We start from the raw sequence: 20,500 nt of genomic DNA, 5'->3' as shown, positions 1-20,500 counted from the left end.
GTTTCATGGCTGGAGTTTCAATAAATGTTAAGTTAATTTGGAGGCCAGAGATCAATTGCCAATCTATCCGTTCCATTTTTTTTTTAAAATAAATTCCATAGTGTGTGTGTGTGTGTGTGTGTGTGTGTGTGTGTGTGTGTGTGTGTGTGTGTGTGTGTGTGTGTGTGTGTGTGTGTGTGTGTGTGTGTGTGTGTGTGTGTGTGTGTGTGTGTGTGTGTGTGTGTGTTGTATGATTAGTAGCCGAAACCTCACATCTATCTGAGGTAGGATCGTGTCAGCAGGAATTGAACTGCATAAGCGTAACATTACGTCTTGGGACGAAGCTGGGGAGCGATAGTTACTTGGTTTATCCAAGTGCCCCTAGCGACAGACGGGTGTATTGCACTTGCTGATAACTGCTAGTGCTTTCGGATTCATCACTGCCTGTGTGCATAGCATTCGCTGTGTAGACCAGACACGAGTGAAATAGCAGGGCATATGCGGTGGTAACCGAGCGAACGTACTGGAATCTCCAAACAGTCCCCGGAACGGATTACTGCCTAGAATCTGGTTGCTATTCGTATACGTGGGTTTTTAGCGCACTGTTCTACCAACTGCGGGCCTCTCCAGTTTACTGAAAAGTGGGTGTCTGCTCAGCGGTGTTGAAGCAGCGGCGAACACATAAGTGTTCTCGATGGCTGGCTGGAAAGACGGCTCGGTGCAGGAAAAGTATCGGCTGGTGGTGGTTGGAGGTGGCGGTGTCGGGAAATCAGCCCTAACTATCCAGTTCATTCAGGTCAGTACCCTACCTAGCATTGTCCTGATTTGTTCTTTTCCTGTTTGAGCTGAAAACATGGCAATGGCCAGACACTGGCAGCCACAGTAAGCGGATACGGGGGTCTGTTCTCACAAGCGGGACTAGTTTATGAGGCCTGCAATACAATTATTTAGTGTTGTGTTTCAGCCGGATCCTCCGTCATGCTGAAAACTCGCTCATGAATGAGATTTTTTAGAATGAGCTCAGCCAACATAATGTCAGTATTGCAAATTGTAGAAAAATGAAGTGAAATTAGGCGCTGCATCCATTTGTAGCCTATAATTTCTCAAGTAATTTATGACGAAATTGGAACAATTTGATTCATGCTCTTGTGTGACCAACGTTATTTGCTCTGCATGCACCATCGTCCTCCTAAGCCCATCAGTAATTAAAAGATCATAGTACATAGTGAATACATCCGTAACAGCAAACCAATTAGCATTTATATGATCAACAGATGTATATTGTTGAGCAAAATGATACACACACACACACACACACACACACACACACACACACACACACACACACACACACACACACACACACACACACACACACACACACACACACACCTTACGACTCAAATCGTTAGGCTTGCTGGACTTCTGAGGTTTGTTGATGTTGCATATTATTTAAGATGTGACTGCAGTTTGCACTTCTTCTCAGTGTTCAGACAAAGTATGCATGCAGGGACAAAGTGGAGAATGATAGAAGAACAAGTGCGCGTTTGTGTGTATACGTGTGCACATGATATCTGTTAATCAGGGATATCAGTTCAAATTACATCAGTTAGGTCAATTATCGGAATAAGCGGCATCAAGACCAGTGTCGGCGCGCCTGCACCAATGCCGCTTGTTCCGATAATGAGCCTAACATCAGCCTAATATCATTTTCAGGAAAGCAAATTCATTTCAGTTTCTTTTTTTTTTCGCTTTGTACTTAAATTCTTTCCTGTAGATTCCATTTGCATCATGACAAAATCATAACCCTGTTATCAGTGTTATATCTCCGCAATTAGGCGCCTGAACAGTAGTAGATAGTTAGGCTAATCCTTAACATTCTCGTAACAAGTTTATTAAGCTTAGTACTAGGCTGTTTAAATACTTCGCCTCCTTCAGGAGTGGGGCTAATTGGAGTGCATTCTATAATGATCCATCCACCGTTATAACTCAACAATCACAATTTCGCTAAAAATCATTGCATCTACCATTGAATCAGAGATCAAGTGGTCAATGGAGAGTGCAAAATATTGTCCTGCTGTTCCTATTGTTGGCATGAAGAGAGAAATTGCTACAACCATGTCTCTGGGGTTTCTATAGAAGTGAGCTGCCAAAGGAATAGGCTAACAGCTGGTTATAGAGTCAAAGCGCTTCAACACAACTGTTCAGGGTTGGGTGTGTTGGGGAGCTGTCTGAGTCATGCTGGGTGGCATGTTGCTCGTAGACTATCTGGTATTTTAGCCTCTATTCCAAAAGAGGTCATTCAGCTTCTGTCCGAAGGATTGCCCGCGTTTTGCTTTTAAAGTTACAAGCTTAGCCTTAACAAGCTTAATATTGTTCCACTTTTAGGTCTTTGGACCAACTGCTCAACTATTTTTCACATGGCAAACTTCTCCACTTAAGGCGTAGGCCTATAAACAAAATATTGTCATCGTCAAAATAATTAATCGACCAAAAAACGGTAGCATGTTGAATACTGTCAATCTTTGTAATATTTGTTGTCACCTTATTTTGCATACAGAAACTGTGTTCCCAATGCAAGTGATACGCACCTCCTCTTCATAAATCTTCATAACCCCAACATCCTCACAGCCTGCAGTGCAAAACGTATCACTACTACTACTACCAGCTAGTCTGTGGTCTCTGCTCTAGCACTATTGTGGTTGGATATTGTGCTTTCTAGATACACTAGGACTGCAACTAATCCTTTGGTGTTTTTCTGACCTAGTCTCAGAGAAGATGGGAACAAATACATTTGTGGGTATGTGTAAATACACCAAAGGCCCAACCAAAAACTTAGAGCCTGGTGACTCTCCTACTGAGAAGTAGGAAGGGAGCTAAGGGAGAAAAAGCAAGAGCAGGCGGGTAGGCCGGTATTTTGAGAGAGCCGACCACTCATTTACATTTACATTAAGGGCATTTAGCAGACGCTTTTATCCAAAGCGACTTACATAAGTACATTTGTCAGAAGTGCCAAGCCACCATTTTTTAGGTTAACCCATTCCCCCGTACACAACGGAGTGTAGCAAGGTCCAGAGTAGTTATGGTACAACACGGTCACCGAGTGCTGACGTAGCGGCTAGTCTCTGGACACCCAGGGGGGTGGGGGACTATAGAATGTTATCAGTAGCAATAACAGAATGGCAGCTCCTCTGAACTTGTTGGCCACACAAATGCCAGGCGGTTTACTCCAGCTGAAATAGCATGCGGGCGACATAACACAGTCATCTGACACAAGTTGTGAAACAGTATGTGTCGTTTGATACGTCATCTCATCAGAGAGAAACAGAGAGAGAGAGAGAGAGAGAGAGAGAGACTATTTGACTCAACATGGAGAATAGTAACGAGGTAGGTGTTTACTGAGAACGTTTATGTGCTATTGGGTGAGTTACTAATGATGGAAAATATGTGGTGAGCTGATGGTCCCTCTTTTAGCATGATTAATGTGTAACGGCAACATTTCCAGCCTCATCAAATTCTCATACAGATTAGCTAAAGGCCACTGCAGACCTCTGGATAAAATAAAAAAAGTCTCTCTTTCTCTCTCCCTCTCCCCCCCGCTCTCCCTCTCCACTGCTCCCCCCCTCCCCCCCCCCGCTCTCCCTCTCCACTGCTCCCCCCCCCCCCCCCCCGCTCTCCCTCTCCACTGCTCCCCCCCCCCCCCCCGCTCTCCCTCTCCACTGCTCCCCCCCCCCCCCCGCTCTCCCTCTCCACTGCTCCCCCCCCCCCCCCCGCTCTCCCTCTCCACTGCTCCCCCCCCCCCCGCTCTCCCTCTCCACTGCTCCCCCCCCCCCCCGCTCTCCCTCTCCACTGCTCCCCCCCCCCCCCCCGCTCTCCCTCTCCACTGCTCCCCCCCCCCCCCGCTCTCCCTCTCCACTGCTCCCCCCGCTCTCCCTCTCCACTGCTCCCCCCGCTCTCCCTCTCCCCACGCTCTCTCCCCTCTCTTTCACCCCTCTCTCCTCTCACTTCTGTCAGGTTGACTCACTGTTCTTATATCATTCAGGAGGAATGCTGCCATGATAAGTCCTTGAACTTAATAAACGTTGAAAAGTGTGTGTGTGTGTGTGTTTGTGTGTGTGTGCGTTTTTGTAAAACGTTATCTCCATTTGCAATGTGTCACATCACATGCCATTCAGCTGATTCCAAATAAATTCCATTGTGGTTTGCGTGTGGGTCTGTCCTCTGAGAAGGACCAACACTTGAGGTAACGTAAGCAACACGAGAATGGTCGGCCTGACGCATGGCTTTGCTTCAGAGCTTTGTTGATCCATTCAATGCGGCTTTGGTGTCATAAGGACTTTTATTACTTATTATAGTATGCAGGTGTGTGAGAGTGTGAGTGTTTGTGTACTGTGTATTGTAGTTCATGTGTTTGGCTGTGTGCGTGTATGGGTGTTATGAAAGCTCAATGTTTGTTTAGCTCCCCATGAGGGTCACCTGTTGATTTCTCACAAAGAGCGGTCTCCTTCAAAGTACACCTTTATGAGGGCAGATCATAAGTCGTCGCGATCACAAAGGCTTGTTGGATGATGTCACACCTTTGGAAAAATACCGCTAAACAGACGCATGTTCATGAAGTTACTGAACCATCCCTGACTGCATTTCAAATTGTTCTAACCTTTCCATCAACTGGATCATTGAAGGCAACAGCCTGTGCACAGCGTACAAAACAAACCTGAATCTTTATTGGTTGATTGTTAAAATCATGTTGATTATTTATAGGTTATATAAAAGAGATTGTGTGGTCCACCGAACAAACGACAGATTGACCCTTCCCATAGCTGTTGTTGAGGCCATTTTAGAATAATAGAGCCATCATGTTGCTTTTTGTTGCTTTGTAGAATCGATTCTCATGATAAGCCCGTCAAATTTCTCCTAAACATCTGCTATAAGCAGTGAGTAGACAGATTTGTGTCATAAACATACGTTGCTTCTAAAGCCGTCACATTGCACAGAATATGTTTTATTTAAAAGAAAAATATGCTGACCAAATTAATCTGGAGGACGTAAAGTTGTATGGAGACCAACTAACATGACAGCTATGCCGCCTGTTTAATGTGCCCTTGGACGACAACAACAACAACAACAGGCATATGGAAATAAGGTTAAAGTTAAAATGACAGAACTTAACTTGGGCAGTAAAACAGTCGGTCAGTAACTTGTAGTGTTTATCCATTTTATTATGTAGCATCACTCAGTGGGAGCTGACTGGACATGGAGAAAATAAGGATTTGTCAGAGTTCTTGTCATTTGCCTTTCTTCTCCCTTTCTTTTTTAAAATTTATAGAGGACTACTTCCCCGGTTTCCCAGGTAACAGCAGGATCTGGAACAGTGCCATGGGGCCAACCATAGCATTATGTGTGAAGGCCACAGACTGCGAATATCCTCCCACTCTTTTAATTGCTATGGTCTTGAGACAAGAAAGCAATCCCATTTGCCTCCAGTTTCTGAATGAAGAGCTCGGAAGACCACTGCTAATCAAGTGTCTAAACTGTATATAATATATTTATTTGTAAGTTATTTGTTCAAAAGAGGTCCTTTATGATGCTATGGATTGTCTTGGAAATTCAAATTTGCGTGTGTATCAAAGTGTCATGCAGCATTCTAGTTAGGTTAACCAGGACCCAACCACAGTTATTAATGAAAAATAATACAGAACTTGCGTATCAAGTTTCATGGAACATAGCTTGCCCTGGACACCTTGGACACTATTAATGGGAGATATTTAGGTTGACTACAGTAGAGTGTGGAAAACTCTTCTCCGTTCTCACACACGGAGAAGCACGCAAGCTATATGCACAATATATGGTTTTGGGGAAGTATTGTACATTTGTGTGCTTGCGTATGAATGTGGTTAAAATAGTTGCCATGTTATGTTTTGAGGGACTGTCAATTCAGAAAACTGTGACGTAATCACATAACAGTAGCTTCCCAATTCTTATAAAATGAACACATGAGGATGCTACCTCCAACACTATCACTATAAGTTACAGGAAATATCCCTCAAACTTGCTGCCTTAAATCCATTAAAGCAAAGCAATGTTTCTGACCTATTTAAATGAGATAGTGGTACACAGGCTAATCTTGCTTTCAAAGAAGCCATTGACCAACCAGTGTCAAGCGGCAATTGTTCAAATCAACAAGTGTGTGCATACATTAAGGTAGAAGGTAATAAGCCAAAGTTAAACATAGAAACCTTTATTTAGCTCCTATTTAGCTATCTACTAGTCACAGACAGACCACTGGTTTCCCGCTGTTGTATTTGGAGATTCTCTTTTTGTTTGCTCATCTGCCTGACGTAAAATCACCAGCCTCTGTATCATGTCTCCCATCTAAAGCTCAAATAACAAAACTTACGATGGGAAATGGCGGCCATTCCAACCATAAGTAAGCGCTCGTCTAGAACCATGCAACTTATGCCGCTTTTCCACCGCACATGTAGCTCGACTCGACACGACACGACTCGACACGGTAGCAGCACGGTTCCTTTTTTTCCACCGCAAATAGTACCTCCTGGACGTGGGCGGGGTCGGCTGCGCGAAAGGGCCGTGACGTATTTGTGTACGCGACGCAAACAACACATACGCAACCCACACATGGACAGAACCCACATAACAACAATGGAGGACATCGATCGCATTACTATTATTAGCTGGCATGTTGAAGAAGTTGGAGAAGTGGAACATGTTGGCTGCGGCGCTGCTATGGATGTTACCAGCATGGTTGCCATGTCGCTCTCGTGACTTCGTCACACTCTCTGGCCAATCAGTCGCCGGCCGTCTGCCGACGTCACCTTTTAGCATCGGCTCAGCTCGCTTGGAACCTAGAGCGAGTAGGTACTAGAAAAAGCAGCCACTTCAGGTACCAGATACCATGGTACCGCTGTGGAAACGCAAAAAATGCGAGCTGAGTCGAGTCGTGTCGAGTCGTGTCGAGCTGGTACCATGCAGTGGAAAAGCGGCAATAGAAACCTCTACTTTAGAAGTATTTGATTTGAACGCCCTCTTCCCCTGTTGATGGGTCTGTTTCTAAGGTCCCTGCTGCCTGTGGTGCAGCTGGTGGACAGTTGGTTCTGTTGATGCAGACATTGTGTCCAGAGCTCGCCTGCCTGGCACCTGCTCCCTCTTCTGGGTCAGCCACGGCCCCCACCGGGACCACTCCTCGACAGGTGACACTGCAGTATGAGCGACTGCGTCCCTACGTGCTACTGCTGCCATCGAATGGCGATTGTGTGTCCCGAGTGCATCATCCTTATGTCTGAGGCAAGCACGGCCTCCCCTTTTGGTCCTCTTTCGCAAAGCCAGACCTTATGGATAGGATCACCCGCAGGTCATATCCAGAACGGCTGCACAGGGATCAGTTGTCCAGGTTAGACAACCAAACAACACAGTCCGCTTTTCTTTTCTTTTTTTTTTTTACCAAGCCTTTGACACAGCTGTTCCACTACTGCCCATGGAGGTCTCAAAGATACACACAGACACTGGGAACACACTGCTCCGTCTATCATCTCAGCAGTTGTCAACAAACGTACTGATCATCGAATATTGTATCGGCACGAGGCAGTGCTAGCCAGGCAAACAGCTGCCTGCAGCTGAGTGGGTTCGGGCATGTCTTGACTAAGTATCGTGCTTTGGCCTTCCCATCAGAGAGCATGTCACTTCAGTAACTGGTTTTAATTTGTGTGCAGGATACTCCCTATGCTCACTCTAATCTAGGTGGTTGTTTTAGGTGTATTGCAGACTTATGGTTGATAGTAACATGCACGTATATACACTCTTTAATTGCATAAAACATACCTCTCCCAGTAATCTTTGTTTTTGATGCGAGGTACCACCACAGAATAACCATTACAGTGAATTTATATTGAGTGTCAACTGGTTATATACCATAGTTAGATAATTGTTTGCCCTTATTAGAAAACAACACACACACACACACACAACACACAACACACAACACACAACACACACACACACACACTCTCATGCACAGTCTTGATTCTCACGCGGGTGTGTATGATTTTAAATAGTGTCACAAGGGCCACATTTGATCCATGGTTACAAAAGAAGCCATTGAGGATGATGCGGTAGAGCAGAAGGCGATGTCAGGGGGCTTAGTGTGGCCAAAGAGAAATAGTCTTATCATAATAATGCGTCTAAAAGTTCTGCCCCACACAGCAAAACAACCGGGTGACTGCATCAATAAGGCTTAGGCTTGGCTTTCTGCAGGAAGGGACACATTATAGTGATGTCACATGTCTGGACAGAACAATATGGGCCTGTCACAGCTCCATGTTTGTGGATTTATTGGGTCATTTACAGACTGACCTGTACTTTACAGTTACCGGGACTCTAGAATGGCGAAAACAGACCGCGCTGATTTTGCTGTGGCCAATAGAAGAGCATCCAAGTCGCATGGACCAACCGCTTTACGCTGTGATCCAGTGGGGAGGAGAACGGCTTTACGCTGTGATCCAGTGGGTGATGAAGGCGGTTAAATGGCAGCTCTTTGACTTCAGGCCTTTGAGTTGCTTTGAAAGAGGCCAAAGTCCGGCACACATTGATATTTAGCAGGACGATTGAAGTCTTAATGCCACAGGGGCCAGAGGAGAGCGGGGGGCCGAGACAAAGTGTGGAGCTAGGTGGTGGCGGGGCATCCTAGTCTTTGTACTCCTCACGGTCCTCACCCATGGGGGCTTTGGAATATGCTTCCATCAAATATATAGCAGTCAACTACTCAATGTTAAACCAAACATACTCCAAATTGAGTTGAAGGAATTGCCATGAGCATGAAAAAGTTTGTTAATAAATCTGTTTTAATATTTTTGAAATAGGTATAAAAAAAGAATATATATAAAAAAAAATAGGGTTAGATGGATAATTAATGATGTATTGGTTCATTTGTCATTATTCACTTGACCCCTATAGGATACTCTTTGATCAGTTCACACTTCACCAGTAAGCATAGACATGTTCTCCTCTATAACATGATTTTCTAAACAAGGATGTATAAATCACACCTTAAGGAAATGCAATCCTCACTTGTCATGAGTAGATAGTTCATCAGCATCAACCAGTATCAGTTCCTTGCCATCTCTTTCCCCTGACCATCTATCACAGCTATTCTTGACACTATTTTGTTTTTCATGTAATTAGGTTGTGTTTATTCCTTTTGTCTGTATTCAAATATTAGTCGGATGCAGTAATGAATTATTGATGCATGTAATATTTTTATTGCATTTATTGTGTAAGGAGCCTGATTGAGGTGAAGAAAATGTCCCTAAAGGGTCCTTTAAGGCAGTGGACACATTGTGTGTTCCCTTTGTCTAGGTATTGAATAATTGACCTTTACTGGTTTGCATGAGCTCATGGGAAAAGTGGGCGTTTCCACAGGAAGTGGAACCCGTTCCTTCCCTCTCTCTCTCTCTCTCTCTCTCTCTCTCTCTTTCTCTTTCTCTTTCTCTTTCTCTTTCTCTTTCTCTTTCTCTCTCTCGCCTCTCCTGGAAAGAGCCGTTATATTTGCCATCACTCTTTAACCCATTGTTTAAACCAAAATTTGACTTTAATAAAAGGCTACTTGCAAATGGCTACATTTGCAAGTAGCCATTGGAGCTGTCCATCTGTTTAACATTACTTTGTGATAGTGGATGATTTTGTGGGGTGACGGGTGATTATGGACAGCTGCAGAGAGTCCGGACAGCCCCAGAGGTTTAGCAGAGGTCAGGCCAATGAGGTTGAGGAACAGGAAGTAATTCATGTACGACACTTGGATAACAAATAGGATTTCAGATCATTTTTTTCCCCAGTTGACAATCGCAGTTTCCCATTCAGTATGTGCAATCGACTTACATTGTGTGGTGGTTGAACATATAATAAAAGTCTGGGTTTCGATTCGACAGGTCCTTCAGTGTCTGCCAATGCTTCTTATATTTTTATGAACGTTTTTGCGATTTAATTTTCCGCCCATCCATGTTCATAACATGAACTCCATCTAAGACAAAACACATCTAACACATCTAGACTGGCTGCACAAATCCTGGTTTGCAGTGAGTTTTAGCTCTGCAAACAACACCCCCTATGATTCCCCCAGGCCGCGTACATTACTCCCAACTACTGAATCTGAACGAGTGTTAGTGAGGCATCTGAGACAGCTTAAAGTCGGGGGCTTGGGAGCATGTGTCATTCACAGAGCGCCGCTCTAAAACAGGATTCTCTGAAGTTCACAACCCTTTATGCTCCGTTGTGGTTATTAAGGCCATATCTAAGTTCTGCAATGCCTCATGGTATGCAGCTTAATACTTTTCAGACTGTGGCCTATTGTTTCCTTCCATCCGAGAAAGAGGCATTTGTGTCTTTCTGCTATCACTCGCGATTATGCTGTTGCTGTAATATCCAGATTCCTAAGGGAATAGTTTAGCTCGGGCCGTTGTGTGCGTCATCATTACCAGATCACTTGCTTTATTAAGGCCTTACCTCAAGGTCTTTTGTCTATATATGAGGTGTCTCCAGTTGAAATTGCTTTTGATATTGGCAGACCAAAGTGAGACAATTTGATATACATCTGTCGGCTTGGAGCCTCAAGTGCCCTCAATGAGGGACGAACGTTGTGTTTCGCTCGAGCTTGCGATGGTTGACTTTGGGTCCCAGCCAGAATCTATATTGGTCTGTCAGCAGAACTGGGACCAGAGAGGATGATTGGTCTCTATTAGGAGAGAATAAAGAGATGGGTTGTCATCCTATGGCTGGACTTGGAAGCGGAGCTGCAGTAAGGAGATGGAAGGGAGAGAGCAGTGTGAAATATCAGCTTATGGAAGCAAATTTGATAGGCTGTTCACCGTTATTCTAAAGAAGAAGAAGTAACACTCAACAGCACTGAAGAATTTCAAGCCGAGGTCTAAAAATCAAGGTCTCAAAAGAAGGTCAATGGAGCAGAGCGTCATGGGAGGTAATGAACCACCATGTTGATATTAGCTTACTCTGCAATCCTGCACACATTGCTGGCTAAGCCAAGGCATGCATACCTTTGAGACTACTTTAATGAAGCTGGTCGTAAACAACATTGATTTCTAGAATAATATATTAGTCTTACGGTAGCCTAGCCTGTATACTGGGGTTGTGCTTTAATTGTGTACTTTCTGTAGGGCTAACCAATATATTTTTGGATGAAACCAACTAAGTTGGACAAAGGGTTCATACTGTAAAGGAAACCTAACAATGAGATCATACCAGTGATAAGGCAGGATCTCACACTCTATATATACACACATATAGTTGTAGTCATTTTTGGAGAGGAAGTGGGCACATGTTGTGCATTGCTGGTAACTGCTCCCCTTCCCCACATAACACCTAGCTATGCTTTCTTTTTGATGAAGAGCAGACTGCCATGCTGCAATTGTAAACAGACAGACAAAGCAACAAGTGCAATGGTTTTCATTCGGTTCATTCACCTCGTTGGAAGGATGCTTGGAATCCTGGGACGGCAAGCAAATTTGTGGAACACCATGACGACAGTACCAATCTCGAGGCAGACAAAGGAATCAGAGAGCTTAACGGTTCTTAAAGAATAAAGCATAAACGTTATACTTAATACTAAGGATTAACACATCCCCAATTTTCTTATTATAGGTATTCTTATATAGGTATTCTTTTTAAGAAACAGAAAACTTCTCTCTTGACTGCCCCCTTTGGCTGTATGGGAACTGCAGCAGACTGGAGCTTGCACAATGAGAGCACTGGAGTGCGAGTGAACTCATAATGCTAACAGACTATCCAATATGAACAAATGAATACAAACTAAATACATAATAGTACACACTGTTTAAAGGCTAGCTCTTCTTTATATACTATGGCACTCTGAAGCACGCATAGACGTCACTTCCTTCTTTATTCCCAGCAAAACCGTTGCGGTTCAATGTAATAGAAATCTGCCCACAGGCAGTTCTACGTCACAGAGAGGCAGGTAGGTCAAATTGTTAAGATAAATTACAACCTGTTCATATATTGGCAATTCAAAGACAATTATGCATGTAAAATCGTAAATGTTTTCCTTTAAATACCTCTAAATTAGAAGTTCTATTTTGCTCAGTTTTTTACAGATGATAGCCTACATACTCCAGAGGCCTGGTGTAAGTGTGGAGGCGCTTGCGTATGGCTGGATTGAATGAACTCTACACCACCCAAGGATGACAAATGAACAATAACTCCCTTTTCAGTTTTTCGCAATTCAGCAATTTGTTTGCCAACCATTGAGAGAACTATTGCATATTTCACACATTTGAAGCAGTTCAATCAGAGAAAGCTGTGTTACAGCTGACATTCATTTGCTGACCTTCTTCTCATTGTGAACAGGCCTGTAATGTTTTCCTGCTGCAACATAGCTTTCTGTATGTGGGTGGGTGGAGGGGTGGAGATGTATAGCTGGAATGCCAGTAGGAAATGAAGTGACAGGCTTTGGAGTGGGAAGCGGATAAGTGGGGTTGAGGAACATGTCTTCGATGACATCATGGCCACCCTGAGGCTGCTGGCAGATGTCCAGCCGTACAGAGGTGGAGTTTCCTCCTCAGTTCCATTTTTTTTTTTCTCCTCCAGATACAATTGGGAAATGAGAGTGGGCTGCTTCGCAAGCCTGAGAAAGAGTGATGGTGCAGCTTACCATTTTTCTCCCTTCCTTTTTCCTGCTTACCACCATTATCCGACCTCTAACCTGTAACCGTTAATTATTATTATTATTATTATTATTTATTTTTTTAACTTATCCCGACCCCCACCATTGTTTTACTACCTACTAGCATAGCGGGTACGTAGCGTACTTGAAACCCGAACATGGAACGGTCACAGACTCACTTGTATTAGGCATCTTGGCAACAACACAGTTGCACACAATGTTGTTTTCAATTGTGCTCAGGCTTAAGGATTTAGCTCCCGCCTAATCCTCCTGAACACAGGAATGTGCTCTACACGACAATGGTCAAGTTTCTGAAGACACTGCCGAAGAAGTGATGTTTATTAGAAGCTGTGTGAAGGGCTTCAGTCACTCGAGAAGGAAATAATTTGAAGGATGTGTGATAAGGGACCGACGAGATAACCTTTGAGGCTCAAGCACACTATTTGTGGGGGGTCTCATGCACAGTGTGTTTCTGTAGGCTCCCCAGACCCCCCCTGGCCTTGGTGTGCTAGACGCATGCAGTCCATTATCCGAGGCTTGATCGCTAAGTCAGGGTCAGGGGTCATGAACATTTATGGGAAATCCATAAGTTAATTCTGCTCTGGTATTACAATTTCAGGGTGTAGGCCTAGCTTAAAATATTGTGCAAGAGGAAATGCGTTCTCTTGTCTTAGAGATGATAGAGAAAGATTTGTATACAATAAGGTCACTACACAAACTAGGTATATAAATATAAAGCTTTTCCCAGTTGAATCACCTCTGGCTATAATGCCAGTTAACTGCACACGGTGGCGATGATGATGATGATGATGATGATGATGAGGATGATACAGTTCAGATCTATTTACGAACAAGTATTTATGTATCACACAGTTTCCCGCACAGCCTTCATGAGTCATTCTTCATGCAGTCACTCAGTCAGACTAGATTCTGCTGCTAGCTGCTAGCCACAGGCTAGCCGACCAGAGCTAGAGCTCCCCTCATAGCGCCAGTGCTGCTTCACATTGATGAGGCGTACGGTGCAGAAGATACAGCCTCATTCCTCACGCTGGCTGGAGCAGTGAAAGCAGAGAGAATGGGGCTAGCCTGCATCTCTCCGGTCCACGGAGGGCTTGCAGGGACAGGGCAGCGCTGCAGGCTAGCAGGAGGCTCGCGGTGTGCTTGCTCGCCTTGGAGAAGGAGCAGATGGGGAAGAAGGGAGAACACTAGTGGAGCCGCGGGCATCACGGTTCTGGCTGTATGGGACTTAGGAGGGTTTGTGATCACTAACAAGCAGGATTTCTTTCACTCTCTGTGTTGATGACACGGTGCAAAGCACATCTCCGGCTTTCCAAACCAGGCACAGTTTTTCAGCCTGTGCAGTGCAGACACAGAGGCAGGACAAGTGCACAGTAACAGCAGCGCAGTGCACAGTAGGGTGGATGAGTAGCAGTTACATAGAGATGAGATATGTCCCGAGACAGCGTTATGCCTTGCAGTGAGGGAACACAGGACGGTTAAGAAGAATACAAATAAAGCAACGTAACATTCTGTTATCGATTATTTTGATTGGAATGTCAAGGTGTAACAAATGTTCATACTGGTATGAGGCATTTTGAAACATTAATCCCCTCATGTGGTATTTTGTCAAACGTCTTGGCTTGCATTGTTGTTAGTTTGGCAGAGAGAGAGAGAGAGAGAGAGAGAGAGAGAGAGAGAGAGAGAGAGAGAGAGAGAGAGAGAGAGAGAGAGAGAGAGAGAGAGAGAGAGAGAGAGAGAGAGAGAGAGAGAGAGAGAGAGAGAGAGAGAGAGAGAGAGAGAGAGAGAGAGAGAGAGAGAGAGAGAGAGAGAGAGAGAGAGAGAGAGAGAGAGAGAGAGAGAGAGAGATCGTCATCCAGTTACTCTGTTAACAGCGTGGGCCTGGCTTTTAAGGGTGTTGGTGAGCCCCCTGCTCAGCTGTCACCACTTAACTAGACCCAGCAGAGAGAGGGAGCTACAAAACATGAGAAAAATGTGAGAAATGTGGGACTCCCCCTCCCCCCCTCGGCCCCACCCTAGCAACTTGTCTCTATCAGGACGCAATGTTGGCCCACAATGAAAAGCTCTGGGAGAATGACAGGGCCTGTTGAAACCCAGGTACAATCTGTTTTTGGACATGGGTTCTAGATGCAAATGTGCAAAATGGCCCATGGTAAAAGCATAAAGCGCCTGGTTACCTGGTTGTGTTAGCCTTTTATAGAAGTAAATCATTCACACACGCACACACACACACACACACACACACACACACACACACACACACACGCACACACACGCACACATATCTGTTAACATAGTCCTATTCAATTGTTAATCAGGTGGCTTTCAAACGAGTCATGCGTTTGTGACTGTGTCCATCACAATGAACCAGAGCCGCGACATACATTAGTTTTGACTGCTTCAGACATATTCACAGTTCTCTCTCTCTACTCCCTTGTTCTCCTTTTTCCGCTTCCCTCTTTGTTTCTTCCCCTGCTGTGTCCTCTAGTCCTACTTTGTCACAGACTATGACCCCACGATTGAAGACTCCTACACCAAGCAGTGTGTGATCGACGAGAGGGCAGCCAGGCTTGACAGTAAGTGCACTTGTTCTGAGCAAACAAAGTGAACACTGAACCGTCTTGGATGCTGCTCGGTTCTATTTTGACAGTGCTTTACTTGAATAACTGTGGGCTTGCTCGAACAAGCCCCCTGAAACTATCTTCAAGCAGCAACGTAATGTGTGTGTGTGTGTGTGTGTGTGTGTGTGTGTGTGTGTGTGTGTGTGTGTGTGTGTGTGTGTGTGTGTGTGTGTGTGTGTGTGTGTGTGTGTGTGTGTGTGTGTGTGTGTGTGTGTGTGCGTGTAGTCCTGGACACTGCAGGCCAAGAAGAGTTTGGAGCCATGCGAGAACAATACATGAGGACAGGGGAGGGCTTCCTGCTGGTCTTCTCCGTCACCGACAGAGGAAGGTGAGTGACACCAACTCACACACACACACACACACACACACACACACACACACACACACACACACACACACGCACACATGCACTCATGCACTGTCAATAACACAACATGCTGTTTCTGCGTAAGGACGCAGGTTTCTCCCTACCAAACACTGTGTTGCTAGTTGAACTCCCTGGTCGTCATAATAAAACTCAACTCGTTTCTGTGATACTTCCGGCAGCCATACGCTGCGGTTCTACTGTCGTTCTCTTTTGTTCTCAACACTTCCTCTCTCCAGTCCCTTGTCTTGAAAGTTTAAGAATAGCTCCCTTTCTCGTTACTCTTTGATCCATTTTCTTTTTTCAAATTGATTCACAAAAATATGATATTGGGCATCCATCAAAACTAATTGGATGATCCGTTTAAATAGGATGACGAATGTCGCACCATTGTTCCCGTATTTCGATGCATCCCATCACATCTCACACAGTGGATACTGGTTTGATGTAACGTGTGTGGTATTTTGCCTGCATGGCATAGTCAGGCATTTCCATTCCACCTATTTTCTCTGTTCATTGTGGCTCTGCCAAGCATGCAGCAAGCTGCAGAGCCCTGCCCCCACTCTAGTGCCCCCTCTTGTGTTTATGTTGTAAACAGTGTTCCCTTCCTCCATTTATATTACTTGCGTCTTTCAGGATTTACTATTCGCACTCTCTCGTTTGTGGTGGGCGGGACGGATCAGCTATAATGCATGCTGCTTAAGCGCAAACAGATACAAGTTGTACTTTGGCACTCTGTGTGCACCAAAGAATCGACATAGCTTCTGAACACACTGCGACTGCACTGTTCTAGCAGTGTGTGTTTCTCTTTGTGAGAACAGGAGTTCCTCCCGTTTAGGTCCTCTCTCTGCAGTTCAGCTCAGTTCATTCAGTGCAGTGCTGACCTCATCTGCTTAGTAACAGAGGCTGGAAGGGGGGGGTGATGGAGGCTGGGGGGGGGGGACGCAGGGCTGAATGACAAAAGGGATTCAGGTTGGGAGGAAACTGCATTCCTTGGAGGTCTTGATGTTCACCAAACACACACACACACACACTTACATACACATTCTACCACACACATACATACACGCGCACACTTACATACGCATTCAACCACACACAAACACACACACACACACACACACACACACACACACACACACACACACACACACACACACACACACACACACACACACACACACACACACACACACACACACACACACACACATACACACACACACACACACACACACATATTTAAACCCACAAAGAGTGTCACGCTTGTGAAAATGTCGTCACACAATAAGGTTGGCCCCAACTGTGTGACTTGGCATTAAATGTGAACACTATTATTATTATTTTTACAGCTTTGAAGAAATCTACAAATTCCAAAGACAAATTCTTCGAGTGAAAGACCGGGATGAGTTCCCCATGATCCTTGTAGGAAACAAAGCAGATCTTGATCCACAGAGACAAGTAAGTCACAATCCCCCCTCAGTGGTTTGATCATAAAACCACTTATTTCGAGGGAAATGGACAGATGTTGTAGACAAGTAATTATATCTAAGAAGTACTTACAAATTGAAACATAGGGAAAGCCTTTAAGTGAAAAGAGTTTTGTGAAAACCTAATGCCCCAGAATGGTGTTGAGATTGAAGGCTGTGATGTAAAGAAGAATGAAGATGATCAAGAAATTAGATGATAAAGAAAGCTTATAGGCAGCCTTTATAGCTTTGCAGCTGTAGCCTGCGGTCTTGGGTGGGTCCATAGTGCCATCCGGTGGCGAGAAATGTATTGCAGGTGTGTAAGGATAATTGAAGCAAATTGCTTTTATTGTGAATATTGTTGTATTTGTCTTAGATTTTATAATGCTAATGAATATTTTATAGTTACGCAGCTTATATGATTTGTGGCTTAAACTGAGGCATGCTTAATTCAAACGCTACAGAAAATGTCTAATCTAGATCTTTCTTAATGAATGTATTTCTCAGTGTTGCCAGCATGCAGAGATACTAATGCTTTAGTATTGCAATGCCCGTTCCCAGGTTACCCAGGAGGAGGGACAACAGTTAGCCAGACAACTAAAGGTCACATACATGGAGGCCTCAGCTAAAGTACGAATGAATGTAGACCAGGCTTTTCACGAGCTGGTTAGAGTCATCAGGTGGGTTTCCAAGAGTCCTATCTTAATGTCACGTTACGAGCATCCCATTTGTTTTTCGATTTTACAATTCAACTCAATTACAATGGCTCAAAAGACTGAGTCCTGATTTCTGTGGAGTGATTTTTTTTTTTTATTCCATCACACCTCCCAGGAAATTCCAGGAGCAGGAATGTCCACCTTCGCCGGAACCCACGAGGAAAGAAAAAGACAAGAGCGGCTGTCATTGTGTGATTGTCTGAGTAGGCCTTATCGTTATATTACCCCTGCAGCCTGTTTGAAATGGCCACGCCCTCTGCCTGACAACACGTCCTCCCAGGAGGACTTCAGCATGACTTCAGACCACTTCGCCAGCCGCGCTTTTAGCAGAAAACTGCTTCCCCTGCCTGACTGTACACAAACTGACAATGCCAAATTGAAACACCACGCTACCTTCCTGAGCAACCCCCTCACGTCACAATAAGAGAGTCCCAACACTAAACATTGCCTTCCTAATCACGTAACAAATTAATGTTTTGTAATCTAAAGGACTGCTCTCGCCTTGTTGTGTCATTGTACTGCCTGAGATTGTATATTCATATGTATGTATACATATATGTGTGTGTGTATATATATATATATATATATATATACATGTGTATATATATATAGTGTCTTATCAGGCAAAAGAGATTATCTTAAGATTTGAGTATGTTGTGCCATATCCATTTTTACTCATGTGTTAATTCTGCTACTGTACATATCTGACAATTGTTGTGATTTTCAAAGTGTATTTCTAATGACTTATTAAATCACCTCAGTACAGCGTGTGAGGATGAAATTGGTTTTAAATGCACAGAAAAAAACGATATAAATATATATGTAGGTATAATTAATCTGTCTCAATAGACCTTGAAGTTACAATGATGTAACTGTTTGGCATCTTCAATGGCTATCTTGCACTGTAAGTGGAATCTGCTTTAATCTCAATCATGATACATGGCATTTCTACTTTATTGGCATTTTTCTTGTAAAATGTTAAATACACATCCAATACATGCACCTCTTCTTATTGCAAAAAAGAAGGTGTTGTGAGCCTTATCCTCACGGAGTAACACTGATCTACTTGTCCTCCGTCATCTTCAGACAAGCAGAGGAGAGAACAAAAAAATAGTTTGTCGCATATTGTTTATTTATGAGGAACTATATTTTCACCTCCAAATTGATCTCTTTGTTTAACCTCTCAAATGGCCCATAAAAAAATCTATAAAAGTTCACAGCCGTCTCAAATCATTCCTGTTGTATATTAACCCTCAAAGATATTATCTGGAATAGATTGTGTGTGTTTAAGAATACATCAAGTAGCAGATACATCATACTGAATACATGATGTAAATGTTATAGGTTCTTAAAAATATACCCCTGGTCAATGATAAGATGCGTACCACCAACACGATTTCTTTGTAAATGCCAAAGCCCTGGCTCTAGTTGTCTAGTCATATAAACAAGGTCTTCAAAAATATAGTTTTACCTCTCCCTTCCACATCTCTCTAACCTCCAAGGCTTATCAATTAAGATTGTTCTTGTATTATTATCTTGTAACATAAAACAAAACCAGAAAATTATCATGGAAGTAATGGAATTGACTCAATGTTTTTACTCTACTTTTATACATTATTTTCTTATCAAACTAGCTAACAGGTATTTTTATATGTTTATATGCTTACGAGATGTGTATAAAGAATAATATTTAATTATTTTGATTGTTTTTAGCTGGTGATGAATGTGGGCCCTTATTCGCTTCAGTTATATTCTTAACCAACATCTGATCAGTAATGTTTTATTTGTTATTTTTTATGTCGGGGGGCGGGGGGGTGATCTTGACGTCTATACATAAACGCAGTCGTATCACTGACGTTTAGAACAATTATCAACCCCGAGGGTATGCAGATGTAGTGTACATTATATATAATAGTGTTTTCGTCTCTGTCCTTTACCACCTGTTTAGCTTTTGGTGCTATAATAAAACCTGTGATTGAGCTAATGTGTTTTGTTTCAAAATACTGTGCAGTGCACGTCCGGGCCCTTTCAAATAGCCTTGTTTGGCGTTGTCCTGTTACGTTTCTATTGAAATAGTGTACAAAGATTGGCTACCAGATCCAAATGTCTCCAAATCTTTGCTGTCCGATGTTTTTTGCTGAAACCCCTTATCACATTGGACTAAAACAAGATATTTTCACATGAAACACATTTTCGTTTTCTTTTCCAATAATGTGTTGATGTGGTTGAGCCAGTATTATAAGGCGTATCAATGGCCAGTGGTTGATTTGATAAAGGATTGGTTGAATTGTAGGCTACAGTTATTTTTCCAACTGTGAGAAAATTATCAGCCCAACTAAAATATTAAATATTACTAGTGATTAGTCAAAATAAAATCCTAAGAAATCATACAGTAAATTGGATCCATGGTGTAAGTGGGAAACCTCATCGTAAATCTATTATAAATTGGTCAGGGTGATCTGTCTGTTCTCTAGGTTGTGTTATGGTGACTTGTATATTTCAATAAAAATATGAAGAATATAGCCCAAAAACTTTGTTTTTTTTGGCTACTTCATTAATTATTTTACAAAATGTGACATGTCAACTTGTGTACCAGTAACGATTTGGCTTACCAATGTTAGCATTGTCAA

The 20,500-nt window shown here is 43.4% G+C and overlaps 1 protein-coding gene and 1 long non-coding RNA gene across 4 annotated transcripts; both read left to right on the top strand.

Moving 5' to 3' along the window:
• Positions 1-339: 339 nt before the first annotated feature.
• rras2 (RAS related 2) lies at positions 340-19,854 on the top strand. 3 transcript variants are annotated; one of them, XR_009529121.1, is made up of 7 exons: positions 340-775; positions 15,189-15,276; positions 15,547-15,649; positions 17,038-17,146; positions 17,716-17,834; positions 17,986-18,428; positions 18,483-19,854. XR_009529121.1 is itself a non-coding variant. In XM_060072336.1 (6 exons), exons 1-6 carry the CDS (start codon positions 674-676, stop codon positions 18,071-18,073), a joined length of 609 nt encoding a protein of 202 aa, XP_059928319.1. In that variant the 5' UTR covers positions 340-673; the 3' UTR covers positions 18,074-19,854. The 3 variants fall into 3 exon arrangements, 1 of the variants encoding a protein (XP_059928319.1); XR_009529120.1 differs by having other exon boundaries at positions 17,986-18,432; XM_060072336.1 differs by having other exon boundaries at positions 17,986-19,854.
• On the top strand, positions 3,938-11,436 carry LOC132472623 (uncharacterized). Its single transcript, XR_009529123.1, has 2 exons — positions 3,938-6,406; positions 7,053-11,436. It is a non-coding gene; the product is annotated as an uncharacterized LOC132472623 (long non-coding RNA).
• Positions 19,855-20,500: the final 646 nt, after the last annotated feature.

This window comes from Gadus macrocephalus, chromosome 14, assembly GCF_031168955.1.
Source record: "Gadus macrocephalus chromosome 14, ASM3116895v1".
Classification (NCBI taxonomy): domain Eukaryota; kingdom Metazoa; phylum Chordata; class Actinopteri; order Gadiformes; family Gadidae; genus Gadus; species Gadus macrocephalus.
The sequence above is the reverse complement of the archived record's forward strand: the minus strand, read 5'-3'. Positions and strand labels throughout refer to the sequence as shown.

Bases quoted from the DNA above. Each gene is read 5' to 3' on its own strand.
- rras2 (XM_060072336.1), top strand. From the start codon at position 674: ATGGCTGGCTGGAAAGACGGCTCGGTGCAGGAAAAGTATCGGCTGGTG. The intron at 15,277-15,546 runs GTAAGTGCACTT...GTGTGCGTGTAG, and splicing joins GAGGGCAGCCAGGCTTGACA to TCCTGGACACTGCAGGCCAA. The intron at 17,147-17,715 runs GTAAGTCACAAT...GCCCGTTCCCAG, and splicing joins ATCTTGATCCACAGAGACAA to GTTACCCAGGAGGAGGGACA.